The sequence below is a fragment of the Pyxicephalus adspersus genome, chromosome 2, assembly GCF_032062135.1.
Source record: "Pyxicephalus adspersus chromosome 2, UCB_Pads_2.0, whole genome shotgun sequence".
Taxonomy (NCBI): Eukaryota; Metazoa; Chordata; class Amphibia; order Anura; family Pyxicephalidae; genus Pyxicephalus; species Pyxicephalus adspersus.
The window spans coordinates 85,481,645-85,508,267 of NC_092859.1; the positions used below are offsets into that span (position 1 = coordinate 85,481,645).

At 35.8% G+C, this 26,623-nt stretch overlaps 1 protein-coding gene across 6 annotated transcripts in view; it reads right to left on the reverse strand.

Annotated features, from left to right (window-relative positions):
• The window catches only part of GRIP1 (glutamate receptor interacting protein 1), a 240,039-nt gene that overhangs the window by 89,599 nt on the left and 123,817 nt on the right, over positions 1 to 26,623 (reverse strand). For all 6 annotated transcript variants that reach the window (XM_072401315.1, XM_072401311.1, XM_072401316.1 and 3 more), the window contains exon 2: positions 4,467 to 4,547. In XM_072401315.1, the coding sequence (XP_072257416.1) occupies positions 4,467 to 4,547 (81 nt within the window). The remainder of the gene's footprint in view (positions 1 to 4,466; positions 4,548 to 26,623) is intronic.

Here is a 26,623-nt window from a genome sequence, read left to right on the forward strand (position 1 = left end):
AGGTCCTTGCATACCTTTTTTGATGCACCTGGATTGTATTTACCCTGTTAAAACAGAAACTGCAAAAGTGCCTAAAACCCTGGCAAGCACCGGAAATGTAATTATTAAATAAAACAAGTGAGGTACTATTTGGTTGTTGTTGGCCAGATAAATTACAATAAATAACCAGGAACTCTATATAAATATATTGGTAAAATACCTAAAATGATACATTAAGACAGGTGAGATGTTTCTCCATTCTACACAGTTCAGACATTCTATCTTTCCATTGCTAATAAAGTATTGTGACATAACTAGGCTACCAATTAATGTGGAGTGAGTCAAGACTGAAGGCAGAGAAATACAAACCAGGAGATAGCACTGCTGTAACCTATGGTCTACAAATCAATCTCCTTATTCATCCCCTAAAGAGAAAAAGCTATGCATAATGAACTGAAAAGGAAAAGCAGACAGAAGATATATGTCTTCTTTTGCATGAGATAACTTCTTATTTAACCTAAATGACTGTATAAAAGGTTGCTGTACCCAGATACATTTATCATGTATACTAATGGCTGATCCTCTTTACTACTTTATTCAGTTTTGTTAATAAAATGAAAAATGGCAAAATCCTGCACCAAGGTAATATCAAATTAAACATTCAAACCTGGTTATGGTGTTAACAGATACATATAATGTTCTAAAGGGTCAACAGAGATCACATGTGGATAATCCGACAGTGGTAGACTAAGCATGTTTTTATAAAACACTCCTAACCTATTACCATTAGGTACTATATACAGTATATATACACATACATACGTGTAGAGAGTTGAAATCCATCTTTAAATGTTGTGGAGCAAAAACACAATATGTCATTTCTCCATCACAGGTCAAGGAGTTACAGCCAAAGTATAAATGTAAACCAAATTTCTGTTTTAAAATTGCCACTGCCTACAATTGTCCCTTACACATAATGATTTTGTAATATGAGTCTGAAACAAAGGACCTGAATCCTTCCATGACTCTTCTAAATACCCACGTACATTCAAGGCAGTTTTAGATATTGGGGTACTGAGCAAAAATTGTTTGGAATCTTTTGGAGAAACAGGAGTAAAGACAGACAAAATAAGAATTTTTAAACATTAAATACACTCAAGTGGGTTTCCATGATTTGACACTTGCCATACCTTTTAGAGTATTTCTTTCATTCTTATCAGTTCAGCCTTAAAAGTAAAATAGCCTGCGTCTAATTTATGAGGAGTGAAAACATTATCCATAGTAAAAAGATTTGTAGGCTTCTTTCCCATGTGGAAACGCTCCACACAAGCTCTTTATTTATTAAATCAGCTCTATGCACTTTAGCAACAGTGGGTTCTGGAAGGAAATGATCATCTTTCATTTTCGCTTAAGCAAACTGATGTATGGCAAACTAAATGGCCAGGAGAGAGGTGGTAATCAGCCAAAAACAAACCTCAGTTGCAGCAAGGGAAAATTATGTTTCTGTACATCTTTAAGCTCAGTACTGCTTTGGGAGTCTATTAAAGGGTATGTAAACCCTACTTATGAACTTCTCCTATTTACTCCTTTTCGATCTGGTAAATATACCATACTGTGTTTGTAACAGAAAAAATCCATCAAAATCCCTAGGCAAAAAAAAGAATATATTGTAGCTTCCAGCTTCATTCTCTTTAATTTTTACTTACTGGTTGATATTTCACCTAGGATTCCCCTGAAGGGTAGAAAAGAGCCTTAAGCTCCAACCCATAAAATGTACCTGTTAAAAAATATGCGAGAAAGAGAAGATGAATTCTATTTTGGTAGCATATACCAAAGGAAATATATATTTTATCGCTCAATATTCAGCTTTAATAACTAGGAAAGCTAACACAGCATTTTCAGAAAAACAAATGCATTAATTTGAGGTAGGCCTTGTATATACAAAAAAAGTACAGCAAAAATATATAACAATTAAATAGAGTGAAGAACCTTCTCATACTGGAAACCTGCAGCTTTATGACAACCCAGTATTAGCCATTGTTGAAATGGGAATAGGGAACTAGGTCACATTCCACACTTCCCTGCACATGCCAAATACAGTCTCTTGGGGCAACATGCTACAACATCATGGTGCTATTCCTGTCTTTAAATATATTTTCTTACAAGACTGATCAGTCCCGACAATTTTATTAGCTTCATGGCATGAATCTAAAGCTGAAAATACTAGTGACCTCTTTAGAAAAAAAAAAAGAAAAAATAAAACTACCTGGTTCTTTACGGTCCCTGAATATATGTGACATGAACAACATGCAAGATCACACATATCATTCATAATTCAATAAAATAAATATATATATCTACACACACAATCATAGCTTCTCTACAAAACAAAAATTATTTGAATTCTTATAGCCAAAGCTATAGCGACCTCAAAACGCCAAAAATAAAATGACAATATATACGTTTTTTGTTTGTAAGAGTACATTTGCTCTTTGACACAATTGCATTTATTAACTATTACTCATACTAGACTTTAAAATTGTATATTATACAGAAAAAAATGTTTCAGCCATCTGTAATAAAGCACAACTACTAAATGTCACATTGGAGTTTGATGGCTTGTATAAAGGCACCCAACAGAGTTGCATATATTTCTAAAGAGAAAGTGCTAACAGTGTCAAACAGAATCGCTAGACTCCCCTTACAAAAAAAAAATAAAATAAAGACAATAATATGTGCCCATTATTTTTACTACAAGCTCTATATTTATAAGGACATTTTGGTCACAGGTTACCGAATGTTATACAGATGTATGGAATACATTTCCAATATTTCCCTGATAGTAGTACGCGACTGCAGTTAATCGGTTTTAATAAAGAGTAATGTTCTTTCATGTGCTGCAATAATCTCTCTATACATATAAACTATTCCCAGATCCGGCATAAAATATTGCCGTTCTGTTAGAAATGACATCATAAGAGAGTAGAAAAAATGTTTATTGTAGTTTTATGAATAGACCACAAGAAAACATATCACATTTTTTTCGGTTAAGCATTTTAAGGTCTTGAGGCTGAAAGAAAAACCTAATATACAAGTTGCAGAATGAAAAAAATGACACATATATGTAGAGCAATACTATTTTTAAAGGAACAACAACCTTTTTTACACAATTTCCCCACTTCCTTTTACCCCCTCCTTTTTCCTGTTTATACCCAAAAACTCTAAAAGGAGTCATGTATGCTTACATAATAATAGAATAAAGTAATATACACACAAAAATGCTGTTAAAAAAAATTCCCTACTCTTTTGATACAATTTTATCAACGTGTGGAAGTCACTCATGAAAAATTGTCATACTTTGAAGGTGTCATATATTTCCCATTGTACACCTAGTATTAATGTGAATCTCTGTAACAAGACAAATCTAGCACAAGAAACCCAATTGTACAACGGTTAAGGGTACTTTTAATTGTTCATTTGAAACATTCTGTTCCAGCTCTCACTTAGTGCTGCTCCTGCCTACAGAATGGTAGTACCTGGTGATCAGGCTCATAGTTCTCCCCAGAGGTTTTTAGCCGGTTGCTCCGCCCCAGAAGTCACTCAGAAGGGGTAAATGTTTTTTGCTGCTAATATGAGCTAAGCCTAACTTGTTACACCACATTCATTATACTATTACACTACTACAAAGGATTAGACTCTTAAAACGTAGAACACTAGTAAGTTGGGTCACAATACATGGCATAGGACAGTTGTGGCAAAATACATAGAATAGAAAAATTGGACATACTAATAGGGCAGGCATTACAAAGTTGTAACAAATAATTGGGAGAAGGTAGAACATTGAAACAAAAGGAGGTTACTGGATACCCATGGCATAAACAACTGGGAGCACTAAATTTGCCGTGTTTTGCCACACCCCCTTTTTTACCACCCGGCTACAGCTTCCCACCACCCGGCTGAAAAAAAATTCTGGGGAGAACACTGAGGCTGCTTGTCAGAACCCTATTTGTTAGCTATCTTCACCCTGCTATGAATTACCTGTAGGAAAAGGAAACTTTGCCTGTAGAACACATGTAACTTTCCACCTTGCAGCATGCTGATTAGTTGACTGTCCAGAACACCAATTGGTTAATCAAGTTTATTTCTGCTATGCACTACTTAATGTTTTGAGACCATATTTCAGCTGCTGGAGAAAGCATCTCTCTGCAGCTGTATACCCAATTAGAAGCATAGTCTATCACGAGCTACTGCTTTAATCTTCTGCTTTTTCACACTCATTAGAGCAAACAGATTTAAACCCAGAACAGTTATTTCTTTAAGTGTGTCTAGCAGCAGTAGCTGTAAATATATAAAACTTGCCTAACGCCAACAACCATGTGAAAATTTCCCCCCACAGCAGAGCTCATCTACAATTCAGCTTTCCAGTAGCATGCTCACAACGGTTTTATATTATGCATTGGATGGCATCATTTAAAATAGGTTTATACCTGTGATGCTCTGTCTTCTGACGGCCAGGGAGCCATCTGGTGCCTTTGACTGGTTAGCAGATTTAGTATAAGGACCTTCATCTGAGGAGAGAAAAAGAAGAAATTAAACATTGACTGGCACTTCAAGGTATAGATTTATTTCTGACACTGTACACTGCAATGGAAAAAAAAAATCTAAAAATGAAGAATTACCAACAACATGGACACATAAGTTACAAATAGTAAAAAGGGAAGAAAACAACCTACAGCAAGCACATTACAAAATAAACCACTGAGTTTATTATGACATAAATCTAAGTAAGTCAATGTGTAACAGTTTTGTATGGCCCATCACTACCACATGTAATGTCCTCCTAAAAGTTTACACAAGTAGATGAAAATATTCCCAACCTCAATAGGTATATAAACAAATGCAACAACATATGTTTTGTAAGAAAGTTTTATTTATTTTATTTTTTTTATAGAAGTCCTGCATTTAATTAAAACAAATAATCAGGTGACCCGAGCCAAAAAGATACTGATACTTACCCCCATCCTGTGTAAATGCTCTCCTCTCTTACCATTTGCTTTCCCCATTTTTTGGTGAACAAGGAGGTCCAAGACAGGATTTCTGAGCATGTACTGTACTGACACTTTTCAAGCTTAGATTACCAGTATGTGACTGAAAACTTTAGTATATTTCTATATTAATTCTCAGAATTGCACTTGTAACTGTTTTCGCCTCACAGTTCTGTAAAGGTATTTAGATAAACAGCCACTTCAATTTAGACTTGAATAGATCCCTCTTCAACTGCAGCTCATAGAGGTTGGAAAGCAGTTGCTTCTTTTTATACATCAACCTCCTGAAAACATAGAACTGCAGCATACCACAGTGGCATTTAGACGCATGACACAGAAGTTGAGTCCAGTTAGGAATCAGCTGTGGTTGAGCCAGGTAAATCTGCAATGGATTTTTGAAGGGGTGGCTGGGAGAAGTTAACAGCGCATTTTTGGAAACTAAGTCTGAAAGGGGCCTTACCTTTAATGTGCTTTTCTGATCACTTAAGACAGCTAACACAGTGTTAGCCATAGGTTGCTACAGTAGAAAAATACACATTCGAGGGCTGAATTACCTAACACGTGCTGGCAGTAACATGTCAAAAGAGTTATTTCATCCTTCATACCAGCAAGTAAAAAGTATTTTCTTATTGCTTCTTAGCCTTTTGGCTAAGATCATGTTCAGAAAAAGTATTCTTTGCTCCTGGCACCTGAACAAAGCATTTGGATTGAAAGAAAGCTGAATACCATGTTTGTAGCAGGGAAGGGAGTGTTAAAGAAAAACTGTAGCCCTGAATAGAAAAACCATAGGCTCTGGTCCCCTGGTATGGGGCTGCTGTCAGCACAAAGACAACGTAACCAAATATTAATCATGATATGCCACAAGAAATTAAAATGAAGTGGTCTCTGGGTTCCCTAGTTCATAGCAACATCTTTATTTCCCTAGGGCTAGCTCGAAGTGTTACCCATGCAAAATAACTAGCTTATCGAAAGAGACCTTAAAAATGGAAAATGTTGCACATATGTTTACTATTTAAATGATATTTAAATAGTAAATGATATAAGATTAATTAAATATTTAAATGATATAAGAACATATGTGAAAATAATTGAGATAAATGTATTACCGTTGATAAAAAAAGGAAATATCATAGGCTCCTTGGCCACAGGTGTCACACATACTGCAGTATAATCACCAAGTCAATGCTTACAGAGAAGGACAGCAGCAATATAAAAAAATAAACATACCAGTTATGTGGCAATGTTGCATTTTGTAAACATGATTCTGCAAACTTACCAGAATCCTGTATTGTTTGACTAAAAGCACAGAGAAGAGCCATCACTGCATCTATACTAAACACCAGTGCTATACATATCCAGACCTTCTGCAATCTCACTACCTTCCACTAGTTCCTTCAAACAGAAAGATAATATTTATTCCTCTTCTTCACTGTACATCTGCTCATGCACAGCCTAGGGGTAGTCCATGGTGACTTTAAGAGGGAGTACTTGTCAAGCTGAATTATAGCATTGGGCTATGGGTCCCATTAGAAATCAGCGCAGAAGCAGAAAGCTTTATGTCTTGCTGTAACTCCGGCTCAGAGCCTACCCTGCACACACTAGTTTAATTTAGCTCCTGGTCTCAGCATGCGAATGCTTGGCAGCTGTAACACAGATCCATTGCTGCATTGATATTCCTCCTCCCCCTCCTACCCGACAGCAGAGTTATATGAGTAAGCAAACCTACACGGTGTCATAGCTGTTCAAGCATTTGTATTTTGCATCTTTTTACCATTAAAGTCTAAGTACACTAAAAAGTTATATTTCAGTAACATGGCACTTGGTGCATTCACAATTTCCATTTTGAGCTTTTGAGGCATCCAATAGGAATTGATTGTAGAGGTCATTAAGAGAGAGGTAAGATTTTAAGGTTTAAGAGGGTTTTACGGTCAGTGGAATGACCCCAAGAACAAACCAGGTCAAAAAGAAAGCAGGTTTCAAAATGAAGTGCTTTGAAAATGACCTAGTATAACCAAAATCATGGGTTTCCTCCCACATTCAATAAACCTATTGGTAGAGTAAACCTTTCAGGCAGCTGTCACTATGTGTACTAGCTTGGTAGGAATATAAAGTGTATTCATACCAAAAAATTTTGTTTACAGATATATTTGTTCCAAAGTCTATCCCAAAGCTGTGTCACACCACTGACTAAAAACAATGCTCAAGACAAAAGTCCTGTCGCTGGGTATAAATTGTTTACATACATGGCAAAGAAGAAAATCTCCAAAGTAGACACAATTCAATTCATAGAATGTTTATTTGGCATACAGGGTCAATAAGGCAGTGGATATTTTTCATATGCTTCACAGTGTTCACTTTAAACACAATAAATGGGATTAAACAGTGAAAAGCAGACACCTAAAGGATCTTTGTATGTATCCATGTAACTTGTAGAAAGCCTAGGAGCATCAAATGTCAAGGTGCGCTTTTCTTTTCTAAGAACATCAGCAAGCTTTCCTGTTGTGCAAACAGCATTTACACATGGTTATGTTTCTGTGTAGGAGTAACAACCACCCATCACTGATGGACTGGAGAAAAACAGAAAGAGACCATCAACAGACCATCAAAACTTTCTCTGGAAAAGGGTATTAAAGCCTCCATTAAAAAAAAGTGGGAAAGGGGGAGGTATTCTTTTAAAACTGGAGTCCTGTTTGAAAGTATATGTACAGCAGGAAGTGGGCCTGAGTTTGACCATGGAATCTTGCAGATGTCCTTTGAAAAGAGAAGAGCACCTAGACATTTGATGCTCCTAGGCTTTCTACAAGTTACATGAATGCATACAAACACTTTTAGGTGTCTGCTTTTAATGATTTCTTCCCTTTTTTCACATATGATAAAATGAACACTGAGAAAGAATTTTTCATGTCAATAACCCCATTAAAAATATATTTACTTGTTATATAGTATATTTACTTATTTCCTCCATTGTATAGCCAAAATACCATTAGTTATTTATTTAGTTAAGTAGGGTTAAAAGAAAACATGCTAGGGTTTTTTGTTGTTGCCATTTCTGTACTACGGGGAAGAACCACTTCATTTCCTATACCAGCAATGGAAAAGAAGTTAGAGAATATCTTCATAGTGAATAGGGAAGGAATTTCCCCTAATAGCCAGCAGTCCCATTGGAAAACTATCCCTGTCTCATTATCTGAAGACTCATGCACAGTGACAATGATCATCAGTGGAGACACAAACATCAATTGAAACCTGCCTTCCTGCTATGCCCACTTGTTAGGCTAAAGCACAGAAACATGTCCAAATCTGCCAAGTGTTTCAGTTCTGCAAAGCAGATGAGTGTATATGTATGCCACCTCTATGCGGTCTACTTCGCACAGAGCAAGTTCATTTAAAGTAATACTGAAAAATAGTTTTAGATGAATATATTGCAGAACAAAAATTAATGAAATGTGAACACATAAAATGGACAATATTTGGATCAGGCATGGCCCTACTGACCTGCAGCTGTAATCTTGAAAACTCTTAATGTTGTGTAAAAGAAAGGAATGCAGAACAGCTTTTAGGTGAGCTATAAAACACAATCATTAACTGCAGTGACAGTCAGTGACTTAACCCCACAAATCTTCTTTGCTGCTATAATACCAGTGTCATTTTTATTGAAAGTGAAGCTTTGCTAGTCTGTACTAGGTACTTCCTAAAACAAAGATTGGCTGTATGTATTCTGGCATAGCTGTAAATCCTTTGTAGTACCCATATTCCAAACCGTTACAAGTAGTGGCAAATAAGAAAACATTGTAGATTATAATTAATCAAACAGGAGGTGACCAAATACCAAAATATGGGAGAGACATAGCTGCAGAAAGAGATGGTTCATTACTGCATTACAACAAAGCAACATAAAAAAATGGACAGCCAAGAAACCGTAGGATTCATCAGAAATTTAGCTACTTACAAGAGCTAGGTCTAGAGAGAATTTACCTAGTAAAGAACATTACAGTGCCTAATTCGAATTTCTTTATAATTAACAAGCATTGCAATCATTAAGTAAAGTATTTTAATCCTTTGTAGGTTTAGAAGAGTTAACAAATCTCTGTGATGTGTGTGCTTCAGGTACAGGGCCTACAAATGTGCTATTAGACTATAAAGCGGATTACACAACACTTCTAGACAGAAAGAAACAGGAATGTCAAAAAAGAGCTTTGGCGCATCTGAGACAAATACAGATAAATTTAAGGGCAGAATAAGCTTTTCGGGTGACATCTAGAACAAAAAAAACTTATGGGTGGGTTATATAATGTTATATGGTACAGAACACTAACTTGATAGAAAATACAATATTAGATCTAATTAGATCTAAATGCACTGCTGTCACTGCAAATACACAGATGTCAAATCCAAGCTAAAGATGACCAATTGTTACTATGGCATTACTGATCAATGACTGATAGATATGTTGATAGAACACTAAAAAGGAATGGATTTTTTTTTGTCTGACCGATAAATACTCAAATTGAGCATGTACCTCCAACACGCTAAAAAAGATGACAAAAATACATATTTTAGAAGCATTTACTGGATGGCCACTGCTAAACTGAAAGCAATGGTTTTCTACTGTTTATTAACGCAAAATATAAAATACATAAAAGCTGATACAATTGTTTCTGTAAAATAATTTGAGATTTCCATTGACTTCCATAACTGGACAGCTTTCCCAGCTGTAGGCAACAACTTCTTAGTGTTGCCTAGGGTAGATAACCCTTTTATGTTAAGTAAAAATTCAGTTGTGCAGCACTGCCCCCCTATACCTGAGCATCTCGGGCATGCGCAGAAAGAGCCTTTTCGTGGGAAGAAAACACACGCATGTGCAGTGAGATCGGCAAGTATTTTTTCCAACCTATGTCACATGATCCCGCGCCTGGGTTGGGCGACGTAGGAAGAAGAACCCTGAAGAAGAGACAAAGATGGCGGCGCCCCACATGCGGACGGATGCCGGGACCAGATAGATTGAAGGTAAGTGGATTTTTTTTTTGTTTTAGGCACTTTTGGGATTAGTTCCTCTTTAACTGTTTATGAGAAATTCTTTCTAAGGGATTTGTCTAATTGGCTTTGTTCTGGTCCAAATCTAAGGTCTGCCCCAACATTTTGGTATTAATAAGTTTATTCTTAGACTGAAGCTTTTAAATACTATGTTAGTCGAATGTAATAAATGTGATAACTTAATAAGGCATTTGCAAATTTTATGATTTTTGAATAAACAGTATTTTGTTTTGTACAAAATGCAGACCTTTCTTTTTGCAGCTTTTAAAGTATGAATGCATTTACTTTTTATGTGTTCTATTTATATGTATACATTCAGTGTATTATTTATATGTTTGTATCTGCCTATGAAAAAACATGACTACAAAAACTTATTTAAACCATTTACTTAGGACAGACTGCTGGCAAAACATGTCCTTTCATGCTACCTACTGCAGCTCTGAAGTGTCAAATCCAAAGCTCTTTTTATAGCTTTGGATAGAGTAGGGATGAATTGGTTGGGTGTTTGCTAAGGGCCCAGATTTTTACTGCCATATTTACATTTGTGACTGGAAGAAAGAGTAATTCTCCATCTGTAACACAAAAATGAAATATCTACATTGAGAAGAATAGGGTTATAAAGATACCACCTCTGTGAAATGTTTAATTGTTGTCAATAAGTAATGAGAAATAACAAACAGAGCCTCTGAGAGCAGAAAAGCCTGACAGGTGTTTTAATCATTCCCCAACCAAATCTAGGAAAAATATAAGAAAATGAGTCAGGAATATAATAAATATTTCCTCTTAAGAGAAAAAACCTGACTCAAAATAAACAGAGCATGTAAACATGATTTTCAAATTAATAATAAACCACAATAAGCACTTTTACATGTAAAACAACTGCAAAACATAAACCCAACTGCAAAGTCTGCCTTATGTTATTCCAATAACTACATGAATATACAAAACACTTCAAGTATGAACTGAATATTAGCCATTTTCCCCATTTCATTAAAAGAGATGACACGATTGACTGGTTGTATTTACTCTTTGCAGCATGTCTACATGTTATAGGACCAATATAAATATATTATATTTTTAACAATATTCAATACAATCATAATTTGTAAATGCCTTTCAAAATACTGTGGTAAGTACAGCATTTGCTCTAATTATATCCAAATATTAAATTCAAGAAGTTTGATTATTTTTTATTTTGTCTAGTTATCAGCGCATATCTACCAGTGAAACACCAGAGATGCTCAGACAGGTGTTCATGATTCATACTACTTTTACTCAGTTTTGCAAGAAGAGTGCTTATACCTCACATGCTCACTTTGACACCTATTTATACATCATTCTATACACTTATTTCTTCTGCAATGCAGATGTGTCCTCAATAATGCCTGGGGGCATCACAATTTGGCAGCACACAAATCCTCCATTTTCTTTATTCTGTTCCAGCGTGCTGGGTGTTTGAAGAGTATCCCCAGCTGAAAATTGGCTAAGTAAAAGGAACACAGATATAAAGACTTCTCGAACTTCACTACAAAATCTAAGCTGCCAAAGTTAAGATGCTAAACACTCCCTCCGAGGATATGTCTTTTGGATGCTATCATTTTCTTGCTTATATAAAGATTTGTAAAGCACAAAGGGTGTAGTACTGATCTCCTGGGTCAGTGTCTCTGTATGTCTTGAGAGCATTATCTTTTATGTTTCCAATACAGATACTGTCTGACAACATGGAATATCCTAATATTTACCTAAAAAATCACAACCAGTAAAATATCTATATATTATCTATATATTATCTATAAAGACATTCAGTGACATGATCACAAACACTGCAAATATGCAAGACTGTAACCAGGCCCATTTAGGACACTGATATTTTATTGCTGTTCATGTTAACATTTACTTTTGTATTTGAATAGTACAGCAAGTATCAGTTTGAAAAAGTTTTAATGCTTATAGGTGTTTTCATTTATTTATCTTACAAACAGTATTAAACATAACAGCTTTTATCTGTAAAGGTTCTCAATTATCAAGGTCATTGTAAATCTAGTAGTAGTTAGCTACACTTAGCTGGACTTGTTCTTGTAATGTTGAAAACATTCTGCAGCTTGGAAAGCTTTGATTTGCTTGAGTGCTGTCATTTAGATGGCAGAACCACACAGCTACAAAAGGTGACAGCATGAAAACATACTCTCAGGGACACAGACCAGCTACTTGCCCGAGCCTGGGAACTGTACTGGGGATGTGGTCCGCGGCTCTGGCTGGTGCTCACACCCAGCGGGGTCCTTCTCCTGACCCCGTTTGGGGGTGCGCCGACCAGAGCCGTAGACCCCCAAAATTTTCCCGCGGACCACCGGTTGGCAACTGCTGCTCTAAATCACCTTCAACTTCTATCTCTTTAATGCTAAACATGTACACGACTAGAAACTACCGTCTCAGTTTGGCAACGTAGAGGCTTGAAGCTTAACTGTGTATCACTGTCTATATTTGTCTGTCATTTGCAACCCCTATTTAATGAACAGCGCTGCGTAATATGTTGGCGCAATTTAAATCCTGTTTCCTATAATAATAATAATAATCATCATAAGAAGAAAACTGAAACACATACATAGGTACTGTTTCAACTGCCCACTGATTGTTATGTCTGTTCAGCCAGTACTAAGATTTTTACAAATCTGATAGAGGGGATTAGGCCCGATTTTTTTGCAGCAACAGTAAGGTCAATAAAGCAGTTACATTAGATGTAAAAAATTTTTAACAGTTCTTGTAAATGCATTCATATGGGTTTATTTTAATATCTTGAAAATAAAGATTTTAAAATAAGTGTATTTGGAGCTGCTTTTATTAGGATTTTGTGTTTGGAAAATGATTGGGGTTTTCCAAATACAAAATCTTAATAAAAGTAGCTCCAAATACACCTATTTTAAAATCTTTATTTTAAAGCTCAGGTTCTTAGCCTTAAATTATCTTAATGGATCTAGCATAAAATGTTTCTTATTGCCCATACAGTAATCCTACCTGCCTTTGTCCTTACATAAGGATATATGTGTAAAAAAGACAATTCTCCATATTTTACAGTTCAATGGTGTTGTAAGCAGGCATTATGAATTGTAAAGTCATGTCTTGTGCAGAGGTAGAGCTGTAGTTGAATGAAATCGAGAAAAAAACATTTTCTCCTTACATTCATTTGTCAGACCTAATCTTCCTAGTTTACTCAGCACAGGAGAAAAGGAAAGGGAAGGATAGGCTTTTAGGGCAAAAGTGAAAAAATGTATTCATGTTTATTTATATATGGAGTCTAGGTTGTCCTATTTCCAACATAACACTCCCAGGCTATATATGAGAATACAACATGACAAAGTGTTGACAAAGCAAAAAAATATATATATTTCTCAAAAATTTGAGCTTATCTCATGTCCCAACGCATTTCCCCAGATTGGGATTGAGATAAACTCAAAATTTCGAGAGATATATATTTATATTTGCTTTGTCAACACCTTTCGTCATGTTGTATTCTCATATATAGACTAGAAGTGTTATGTTGGAAATAGGACAACCTAGACTATAAACGAACACGAACACATTTTGTTCACTTATGTCCTTAATGCCTATCTTTCCTTTTCTCTTCTCCTTTGATATTTAAATAAATTTTAGGCTTGGCAAAAATTACATCCTATGTAACTTTTTCATAAGAAGAATAATCCCATACAAGCCTTCCTGATAACATCCCTTTTCTAGTGTGCTCAGCAATTAGAAGCCCATCTCCTGCTCTTATATATCATAAACATTCTCATAGCAGTGAGCCCACTGTTGAAATCTTGTAGTCAGAACAGAGTCTGTTAAGGGTCAATTTTTGGGATTTAAGTTTCCAGTAGTAATAATGGTGCAACAAATCTATATAAGCAGAGCACAAATTGTGACTTTGACGAATATCAAACAAAAAATTCAACTTTTTTTTTTAAGAAAACAGCTTGCTTCATCTGAGTTATACCTATCTCAGGGATGTTTGAAAATCATCACTATTCTCTTTTTATAGATTTTTGAGAAGCCATTGTAGAAACTACCTCAAACCGAGTATCAGCTGTAAGCTAGTAATTATTCCCAGTGTTACAAAAGGAGAAACCCTGGATCGCCAACAACCCTGTGAATGAATGGCTGATATCTTAAAGAATAAAGATTACTGCTGTAAACATAAGGCAAGTTCAGGGGATACCTGACAATATCAAAAAAACAGAGTCAATCAAATCAACATCAGCTCATAGGAGTTCTGAGGTGCTTTGAGAGTGCAGTACAGATATACTGTTACACTGACCAGGGGGAATCATGATTATGAAAGAACCACACTGAACAGTCATCACCAGTACTGCTTTGTCTACACCAACTCTTTATCATATAGACCAGCAGTCGCCAACCAGGGACCACCAAAATTTCTCTGGCTCTGGCTGGTGCACCCCCGAGCAGAGTAAGGAGAAGGACCCTGCTGGGGGGGGCGCACCAGTCAGAGCTGCGGAACACATCCCCCATGCAGTTCCCAGGCTCGGGGAAGTAGGCGGGCTGTGTCCCTGGACATAACTAGCCCACTCTCTCCTTGCAGGCTCAGATCTGCGATAAGAGAGAGGGTGGGGTTATGTCATAAAGACGTCACTCTGGGGGAGGTTTCTCCCTCTTTGAGTGACACCCGGCTCCACGCGCATGCGCGGTCAGGAACCGGTGATTTTAGTGGTCCGCCGGACCGAAAAGGTTGGTGACCACTGATAAAAACAGCGTTTTGAATCTAAATTCTCCAGCCCCAAAACAAGCAGCAGTGTAACAAACAAATAACTACGTCATTATGTTTGTCAAAATGATACGTTATTATTATTATTATTATTATTATTATTATTAATAAACATGATTTTTATAGCGCCAACATATTACGGAGCGCTGTACATTGTATGGGGGTTACTGTGCAATGTAGGAACAAACCTACTTGGCCAATAACATATGAATCAATATTTTAGTGATGCCATGGTATGTTTACTCACATAATTATACTACACATTCATAAAAAAAACTTTGTAACAAAAGATGTACTGCAATAGTTTTGTAAATATCAGATGTGAAAGGTTACTAGCAGTACAAGGTTTAGCTGGAAAAAAAAAGGTTAACAAAATCAGGATTCTTGCTGGATATCTTTAACATCTAGATGTTACAGTTTTACTGGAAGAAAAAAATCAAAACAAAATCACAAGAGCAATGATGGGAGGAGGAATAAAGGTTCAACAGTGTGTCACCAGGAATTCCAGCTTCATCTACCATATGGTACCCAGACACATAATGCAACCATATCTTACCACAGAGACGTCCATTTAACATGATAGAATTCTGAATAAATAACAAAAAAAATCAGCTCTTTTGTACAGGCTTAGGGGGAAGCAAAAAAAAAATACATTTAAAATACTGTAACAAATATTCATGATGACCATTTGTGGCATATTAAGGAATCATTCTGCATATCTTTAACCCATGATTCTGTCATTTGGAAGCTCTTTAGAGGGTCTAAATTTCCTGATTTGTCAATGATGTGCATATCATGTTCACTGTCATTATCCCAATTGTCAGTCTAGTCCCAGAAATCCCCAAAAAAAACTACATACATTCAAAAGTCAAACTTTCTTGGTTAGAATCCCATTAAGCCCCCTCAAGCAGGAAGGCACTAAAAGGATCATTTAAAGCAAACTCAAAGGCATGGTAATGTAAAGGTATCTCCAGCTGCTGCAGTCTCACCAATACATTATATCATGCCACACCACATACATTCTGCCTAGCCACAAAACAAGACAAATATTTTTCCTACACGTAGAAATTGTCCTCTTTGTCATTATGGATTTATCTAACACAGCAGTGAATAAAACAAATACAAGGCTCTATATTAATTACAAACAAGTAACAATTATAGCGTATTGAATAGCAACAAAAACAAAATGTGTAACAAATTAATATGGTAAAACAGGTTATCCTAAGTCTGCACTGCACTGTAATACGGTAGGTACATTTTCTTAAACCATTACGGGTGCATTTCAATTTGACTTAAAGCTACAATGGAAACGGATGCCACCTGCAAAGTCAGATCCCATGTGCTCAAGTCATTGACTATCAAATTCATAGCCAACAAGCAGAATAATTATTGTAGGCCCAAAGAATGCTAATTCCAAAAACATTTCAAACACCATACCCATGCATAAATTAATAATTACTGAAATGCTTTAAGGCACATGTTATCCAAACCACAAACAAATGGTAAAAATTCCCAGATGAAACCCATGTGTGCAAGCATTTTCTGATTTGGAAACAGTTACAGTTTAAGTAAAACAGAAACAACAAGAACTGGTTTTATACAGTCACAAGACAACTGAATGACCGTTGCCTCAGCCAACCTGCAAAACCAGGAACAAGGGCACCTACATGGCAATAATTAAATTTTTATGCAAGCCTTAATTCACCAGAAAACAAACTACTAATGGTAAATAAAGGCCTGATTCTGGCCTGATATTCAACAGAAAAACTCCATTAGTTAATTTTAGGCATCAAAACTTGTAGGTGGTACAGGAGTTCGAGAATAGTAGCCCATTAAACCGGTAGCACAAGCACTGCCCTTCATATTTAACAGGTTGTTAATTAGAGTATCTTCAATATGCTCCTATAAATTATTGCCCTGTGTTGAAATATTATTTTTTGCCCTTCTGTTTAAGTAGCAGCAAGGATGCTACAATATTATATTTGCAACTTGGAGATCTTTTTAGGAATTTGCAAATTTAGAAAGGTTCTAAAGACCTTTGGGAAATCCCTAGCATAGGAATTCAGCATGCCAGCGCTAGTGATGACTACTTTTTGCAACATTGGAATGTGATAAGTCGGCCAAGTTAACACACACAATTTTTACTGTATGCTTTACAGAAAGTAACAGTGAACATGTATGGAATCTAAACCAAAGTTTCCTCTTAGGGTGGGATTTCTGATGTAATGTTAGTGCTGCGCTAATAAATAACAACCAGGTTTTTAATTGTATTGTGTCAGTGACAATTTGCTTCTGGCAGGTTTTTTCCAAGACTCCAATCTGTTGCCTATAAAAAATTCTTGAACCCAACAGGTTAATTCAATCTTATATTTCTAAACCAATTTTCTTATAATAAGGGATAAGACAGGCAGTCCTCACTTCGTGGTTTGTCGTTATTTATTCAAGACTTTGTGCGGCTGACAGTCGAGACTGGAGTGTCATTTTAATAAATCGTTCTACATCCTACACATACCAATCATTGCTATTAAATACACACAGAAAAAAAGTCTTCTAGTATCATGTTATTAATTTTTTATTTAATTTCCTTGTACTGCCAAGTCATTGTGGCCTGGATGGAAGTGATGAAAATCCTCAGAAAGTCATCTGAGGTAATCTGAAATTTTGTACTTGAAGTTTGAGGCCGTCTACAATAAATGTTTACTGACAGCATCATATTAAAACATGTTCAAGCTAAATATCCTGCCACTAAGCAGAAAAGATCACATTCTTTATTCTTTAAATATTAGCACACATTTACATTGAAAAATATTGGAGACATGTCGGTTACAGTTTTGGGCAGCTACCATAAGTAATCTGCTGTCTCCAATGAAAGGATGTCTAAAATAAGAATGTAAACATTACCATTTTGTTACAGATTAAGGAAAACCTGTACCAACAGACCAAGACACAAAACTGGTTGGACAATGTATTAAGCGTGTTGAGAATTGGGACCGGTAAAAGAATCTTGCAATTATCTCTTAGGTAAAAAAAAAAAAATGTAGTTATCCTCTTTACCTACCTTCCCTGACCAAGGGTAACATACCCTCTTCCTCTCTACCTGCTGAAAAAAAAAAAGTCTGTGGGGCTTTATTACAGTCCCTTCTGGATGTAATCAATAAAAAAAAAAAAAAAATAGGCTGCTGGGAAACACTGGGTTGCGGTAAATATGAATGTGGGAGGGTGGGTGTGCGCGCGCGTGTGTGTGTGTGTGTGTTGGGAGCTACATGTAAGATCAAATGAAACAAAGTACAATGTAAATCCAAGGCTAAAAAAACAAAACAATTGGAACGCATGTGTCTCTGATTGCAAATGATTGGCATAGTAAATGAAAATAGGAGTAGTGGTTGGGAAGATGTGAAGACTGTACATAAGCAATGAAGGGTAATGGATGTGTTATAACCATTTATACTGTATAATGTTCCCAATATATAGGGTGTCCCCTCTTGTAATGCACATATCCTACAAGTTCTTAACTAATGGCATGCATTTCCAAGATGATACTTCTGCTTGGTATGGGAGTAGGATGCATAGAATAAAATATTTTTACTGTATAAGGAGCACTTACAAATCTGGGGGGTGGGAGAAATTTGGTAAAATAAATTAAGAGGCATGTAACTAAATAATGTTAAGAACAGCTTTTCTACTTCTTACATTTTTCTGCCTTCCATTTCTCTTCTACTTTGATATAGGCTTCTTTAGAAATGAAGTCACGACATTAGAAACATTACAATAAAATAAAAAAAACTTGCAGAATCAAGTACAGAGTCCTATAAAGAACTTGTGGGGCTGAAAAAAAAACTTTTTGAATTTATCTTAGATTTTAAAACCTTGAACTCTTTATTCATCTCTCATCTCCAACAGTGCCAGAATGTAATGTATAATTTAATTTCAGTAATATGCTACCATTTGAAATTCAAATGCTATGTTCATCAACTAGTCTAGCGCTACTTACAGATTCCTAACAGAATCCTTTTCCTTACAAAAACGATAAATATTTCAAGTTGTACAACACTTACTGGGACAAAACTGATTAAAAGTAAACCTGTCATCAACCTGGGCAAAAAAAAAAGCAGAGGTTACCATTAGTATCACCCTACCTACCAAGCATGGTAATGAGGAAAGAGTTGTTTGGCTCTACACGTAATACTGTTTTAATTTATATTTCATGATTTCTAGTTTATAAGAGTTATCTGATGGCATTCCTTAACATAGTGTTACATGATTTAATAGGTCTATTTTCCTCAGAAAAGAACCTGCTTATGTTTTATCTAAAACCTAAACTCCTTGGTCCATTGCCAGACTTACTGGAACGCACACTGTGATAATATCCCCACACTACCCACTCATCTTTCTAATCTAATGTTTCTCAGGTGATTCACCAATTTTAGAATCTAAAGAATTTGTCATCCATATTCATGGTCTGTTTTTACTATTTCTACTTTATCTACAGCACCAATATGTGTTTATTAAGGGTTGCATCTCTGGCAGAGTATTCACTTTAATGAGTATTCTCTTGTCTGGACTACTGTAACCTCCTCCCCTCTGGTATTCCACTAACCCTACTCTCTCCTCTACAATAGACATACAAATAACTTGATAACAAAGCAATTAAAAAAAATAAAAATAAAAAAGCAAAACAATTAACATCTCTAATTTAGTCCATAAACAAAAAACCATCAAGACAATAGTGCATACTAAAAAACATCAATCATTTGGTAGTCTCAATTTCTCACGTCCTAAAAGCAGGCTTAATGTGTTTTGCAGACCGTAAGGTCTGCTTGTTCAGGAGTAAAATATGGCATATCAGACCTATGTCAAAAACGACTGACATAGGTCAGATTATAATGTAATGAAAGACACATCACCCCATCCATATTTGACCCATAGCTGAGGACCGTAGAGGCAAACCGCTTGACATGGAAGAGATAGGGAGGAGTTGGTCCAATCACAGCATCAGTTAGGTGAATTAGTTAGTGCTACATTTTAGGTAAAACACACTTATTTTTAAATCAGCAACTGTGAATCTGGCCTAAAACAAATAAGCAGACTAAAATAAAAATTAAGCAAATGTCGAGTGCTTGTTTTACATGCTTATTTAGGGTTCATGACTCACACTATTGATGCAAAATGCTTAGAATAACAGCAAGGCAACAAGCAGTTTTAGAAAAAGAGGTTTCATTCACATTTTAATTTTAAACCCTTTTGGGTAGTTTAGACCCCATGACTTTACAATAACATCTACCATGTGACTGGGTTAGTACACAACTCCGGGGAGTGAAACACTGTTAAACTTACACTACAAAGAGGCAGATGGTAAAGGAAGTAACATGAAAAAGGACTATCACACATGAGCAGATCCACTGCCAATTTTATGCTCAACTGGCTAGACAGATCATTTTCCTGATTGATAATTACCAAATGAATATTCCGAAAACAATGCACATACATGTACAAAATTCTGCCCTTCTAATAGCTACAGTGGATGAAGGGTGAATACTAGATGTCCTGATCATTGGATTGAAGAGAAAATCTGCTGACCAAAGTTACTAAATTGGTACAGTTGCAGTCCTCCACCACTTTTTGTTGAAAATTAGTAGTAGTGGTTTTAGGAAGAATCAGCATGTCTAGTGGTATTTGATTTACTACCAATAGATAATCCAATGCCTTCAAAACAAATAGCATTTGTAGACTTTTATACCTGTTAAATTAAGAGAGCAAGGTTGGAGGTAGGGAAAAGGAAAACGTATGGACGTAATGGACCCAGTTCAGTTGACAAAAGGACAAAGAATTGCCCTTTCCCTGACCTCAAATAAATGTGATACCAAATGAATCTGTATGTAAAGTCTATCCAGGCCTGCAAGAAATTTATGCCCCTCCAGAAGTGGGTTGTAGGTTTAAGCCTAAGATGGAATCCACTGAATATTGGTTCAGATAGGTTCCCACTGCTCGTCAGTATCTGTCCCAGGCATACTGTTCTGGAAGATGCAACGACTGCATCATAAAGTCAAACATTCACTTGTGCACGCAAACTTTGAGATTACCAATAATACTTTTGTGAACTGGTCTTTTTGTTAAACCTTAATAGACTGCCACACATTTGTTGGTGAACAAATACAGTAGGAGATTTTATTGTCTACTTGCCCTCTAATGACAAACCTGCTACTGCAAGACATCCCTGTTTCCAGCAGCACATCCATCAAGATCATTGGAAACGGAAGTTATTAGCCATCAAGCTGTCTGAGATGTGATTTAGAAGATTAGCACCTGCAGAGTCTGTTCTTTTTGTGCATAGCAAGCTCTCAAGTTCTCCCAACTGTATGACTTCCCATCTGCCCAATCATAAAATACTGAATTTTACATGCACCTCTCATAGCAGCAGGCTTAGTGAAAACAGAACAAATACATCAAGGGATTTTGATGGTCATATTCAAAAGTCTCAAAAGCTGAAACGTACAAAGATTTATTAGTGTCTGAGGTCCAGGTGTATGAAGGCTGATATAATTTAGGCTTAGAAGCTAACTTTTTTAACTAGGTAAGAATACATAAATAGTTTATCTATAGGTATATGTTGGGAACCCTCAGAGGTTCCCTATAATTTAGGCACAGTCCAAAACATAATGAAGAGAAGCAGGGCTTTCCTTAAAAAAGGGAAAGCACTAATTTTGGGCTTAGCATCCTGGCTGCCTGAAAAAAGAAATGTAAGAGAGGAAATATGATAGTGGAAAAAGAAAAAGAAAATAAAGGGCTTTAATCTGCAAATAAATAAAGCACATTAATAAAAGGTCAAAAAATCTAAATGGAAAGTATCAAGATTGCAATAAAGAAAAAAAAAATGAAAGACTGATTAGTAAAAAGACTTTTATATATTTTTTGGCTATAATGTAAATATTATGTAAACCATGTGTACATTTTAGTGTATACGATGTATGTAAGTGTAGACATGTACGTTTTGTAAATATATAAAAACTTTCATAAACAGTTTGTCAGTTGGGGCTACCATATTTACCATATTTATGAATTTACCTGGTCTTGTTTCTCCATTACAGGGCACTTCTCTGCTTTACAGGGCTAAACATTAGCTTTATTTTGCTGCTGTCAATCTAAAAACAATGCACTGCCTGTGTTGATGATTTGTTTTCTTTTTCTTTTAAGCACATTTACAAAAGGAGCTGAAATAAACAAATAATGAATATTTGTTTACTTCTTTAACCTGCACATGACTGGGCAATCAAAGTACACAGTGATTTGCTTTTCCTGTAACAGGTAGTCCCCGAGTTAAGGACATCCGACATACAGAAGACTCCTAGATACAAACGGGCATCCCTGCTTGCTCATGTGCAGAACAGGGGCTTGAGGGGTATGATAGCAATAAAGTTAAGTTAAAAAGTAAATAAGTGATAATTCTAGGGACAGAGTTCTCGGTTAATTCTGAATTCATGAGCTATTGTTTTTTTCCCCCATAAACCTAGATTAGTTTTAGTGCTTTTTTTTTACTTTCTTACTTGACATTTAAGGTTAATAGGCATATGTGCGAATATCATGTGATATAAAAAGGCTATAAGAATAAAACTTTTTTTTTTTTTTTTGCAGAGCTGCACTTTTCTAAAGTCCTTTCAACAATGCATACACACATACATACATACATACAAACATACATGCAAATATACCTCTGACATATACCACAGCGCTGTACAAAGATCAGCGATGCACTCACGAGTCATATGTTTAGCAAGTTTGGTTGAAATGTGTCGATGCGTTTTCTAGTGATGACATACACACATACGTACGTTCAAGTATAGCTCTGACATATAGCACAATGCTGTACAAAGATGACAGGTGCACTCACATGAGTCTCAGTCATATGTATGGCAAGTTTGTTTGAAATGTCTCCATGTGCTTTTGAGTGGTGGAACATATACACACAATTTATATATATATATATATATATATATATATATATATATATATATATACACGATTTTGTAGTTGTAATAAGAAATATGCAATTAAGAGTTTTGTTGTATTTAATCTGTTTTACCATCTTTATTTTTCCCTTTTAGTTTGGCATCTAAAAAACACTAAATCACCCTTTCAGTCCTAAGTTAACTGTATTGATACCATGTACCAGCAATCCTTCCTTCTAAGGTATATTGAATGTGAAGATGAGCTCTGCATGTCAGACTCTATAGAAGAATGTAGCCAGATTAACATGTTTGCAGGTACTGAGGTGGGGAAGGGTTTTTTATATTAGGAGAAAGAAACTATTACCAACCCCTCCATAACCGTTTCACTAGACACCCTAAATTATATTTGATGCAAAATATTTAACCTTAAAGTAGGAGGAAGCGCCATGATCACAATCAGAAAACACAATCACAATCAGAAAACTACGGACTCCCCATCCTGGCCATGTGGCAGAGGTGTATAAAATGTTAGAGGTCAATCACAACTCCACATACTATGACTTATTTTTGTTATGTATAACCATTTTGGTTCTGTTTTAAAGTAGAACTAAACTCAAAAAGTTAAGATATACTAATTGTTATTCTCAACCATCCACAGTACTTCACAACTTTTCTGTTCTAATCTAGTTTGGGATTTTAGCTGAATGAGACCTCCCTCACTTGGCCCCAAACAGCCAATCACCAGGCCCCAAAACCACCACTTGGGGGATCAGTAAAATTATCCACTCAGACATTATTATAACTTTGATTAAGATCATATACAACTGCCTTTTTCAAATATTACATGTCAATCACTGACATTATAACTACTTTTAAAATCTGTTGTGCTATAGAAACTTCCTTAAGGACTTCACTTAACTATCCAAAACATTTATACAAGACACCCTTTGGACCTGTTTTTTTTTTTTAAATTAGTTGGTTTTCAAAATCATTAAATATTAAAAAAAAAAATCTTGGAAATAATTACCTCCAAAAAAAAAGTCTTGTTTGCAGTTAAGACCCTAGGCTAAATTTAGAAAGTGTATCTGGTCCATGAAGGGTAAACTGCTGGTACTGAAATTGTTAATTTGAGTAAAACTACCATTAAATATTACCAATAACTTTTTAAATAGAAATCAAACAATGATCCTAATTTTGAGCAGGTTAGGTTCTCAGACCATTTCCTATGTTCCAGAAGGCACTCAAAATTGGAAACTATCTCCCTGCAATCAGTGCCTAAACCTTCATTCTATTTGATGATGACTGGAGGCTCTGGAGTAATATGCAAAAATAAATGGCTGTATGCATTGGGGAGGATAGCAAATAGCCTCAGTGCACAGTAGAATCGTGCAAAAACGTATAGCCATTTGCCACCTGTTGTGCTGCTCTTAATAGAAAAACTGTTCTTATGAATTAAAAAAAAATGCATATACCATATGAGTTTTGCAATTGCCTGTAACAGTGTTTTAGTACAACTACCAAAATAAGTCAAGCAAGCACTGGCTTCATTATAGTAAAGCAATAGTCTATCACCAAGCTGCTGTGAAAAATATAAACCTTCTCTGATTCTTTGTGGAGTTTGAATGTAACATTTGTGCTTTAAGTGCTACAGGTTTACTCCAATATCCATCCCCAGGAAACCTTCACACCCCCACCCCACCACCTATAAATATCTTTAAAAAGGAAAAAAAAAATAAGATTCTTTTTAATTTACCAGTTTTTGGCGACTGGAGGCGAGCAGAACAGTAAAACCCACAGTGGATCGAATCAAAATAAAACTGGATAAATATGACCGGATTTGTAAATTCAGAGCAGTAATATAAAGTTTGAAAGGTTTGGATTTTGAACAGATTGTCTTTGACAAGTATTGCTGTCAATGTTAGCTGGCTGGATTGGCCATAAAACAATGTCTGTCACTGGATGATCCTCAATAGGTACTTTTGCCTTTGACTGAGTTCTGATCCACATTTTGAATAGACTCCAATCAGAACTATCCAATCACAGCCTGAATGCAGTGTTTACCCATAAGATCTAAAACACGGCTAAAGAATTATTTTAAGAAGTTTTGACTTTAATTTGTTTTTTTGTTTTTTTTAAAGAACAGGGCTATTTCTAACCTCCTGCCTGTTACAAACAAAATTCATCTAGTGCATGCCTTTCCCAAAAGGACACTTTCCCAGACACACAAGCCCAAATGTTACCTAGATATAGAAATCATATTTTCCCCCCGGAAGTTGCCACCCTCCTTGATACACAGAAGAACTTTGCCTTTGCACTCCACACTGTAGACATGTCCTGTCCCAACCATGCATAGTATATAACAAGGCTCAGGTCTTCACATGAATGGGTTCACTATATGCCAGCAAATCACCTCCATACAGTCCCCTATATTTGCCTGAAATTTTACAATAAAACAGATTTACATAATAAATTATTTAGTATAAATAACTAATCGCATGAACAAAAAATAAAATGAAATATTCCATCAAAGGAGCTTGTCTAATGTGCTCATTGAAGCATTGAAAATAGTAATTCTTACTTTTTTTTAGTGCAGTGTTATACACAAACAAGTCAGTCAGAACCTCTTAAGAACACATTGCGTGCCAGGTGAAGGAATTAAACATATCTGCCTGACTCAGCTAGCTGTGAACTGAAAATAAACACATGCTTTGACAGATTTGTTTAACAATTATTTTTCTAACACCCACCTAAGATGTAATTGTTTTAGAGATGGGCAAATTTTGTGCTTGCATTCATTGAGTATACAAAGTTAACACTATTGTGTACAGGGCTTTTGTATTTAGCTGCAATCTATAGCTAATCTGTTTCCAAAGTAACCTGACTGGAGCCATTTTGTTCTGTACAGAATGTCCCAAAACCAAATTATTCCTAATAAATAGCTTTGATCATCATGTTTTTCCATATTTTTCCCCACAAGGAGTTAAAGACATTTAGATGGGTGAATTAAAAAAAATGCTTGCACAATTTCATAGATTAGCACAACAGAATGTGTCTGACAGATCTACCAACCAAAACCTCACATGTTCCTGGTAGGGCAGGGAAGAAAATAAATTGCAATGCACTCGTTTTTTCCAATCAATAAAACTATTCCATATCATTTAGTTATGCCAAGGAGGCTGAACACCAATCATAACAAAATGATCAGGGACTCATTTCATAAAATGTAAGCACTCCACCAGAACAGGCACAACGATACACCATAAACCACTGGCATTTCTCAGCTGGCTGCGCTGTGACCAGAGGCTCTCTAACCATCTTATTAAAATATCATTATCAGGTCACTGCAGAGAACCTGGAATTACAGGGATGGCTGTCAAGGGAAGGTGAAAACAAGTCCACGCTTGGAATACAGCATGGATCTTTATATTTACACTGCAGACTGCCATCCTGCAAAAGCTAACAGCTCAATGCATGTAATGTTCATCTTCCATATTAACCTTTTTGCTGCCACTAGGAGCAGGGAAATCATAATTAGCAGTTATATAAATGCTCTGAGCACTAATGGATGTGCAGGGCTTTTAAAGTACCCCATTGCAAGTGTATTCTAACACTCACAAAGCTAGGCTACCTATTCATTAAAATACATTGGATGTGCAAAGTTTTCCCTCTTTTAGATAAAATTCTGAATTGCGCTACCTTACCTATTAAACACAATCATTAATGACTTGTAATTGCATTCCTGTTGAATAATTATGATAATTTAGCCAAAGCAGAGGGATCCATGGGAATTATCTGTTCGCCTACTAGTTGTCAAAAATCTCTTATGGATTTTGAAAAGAACAAGAGGTCAC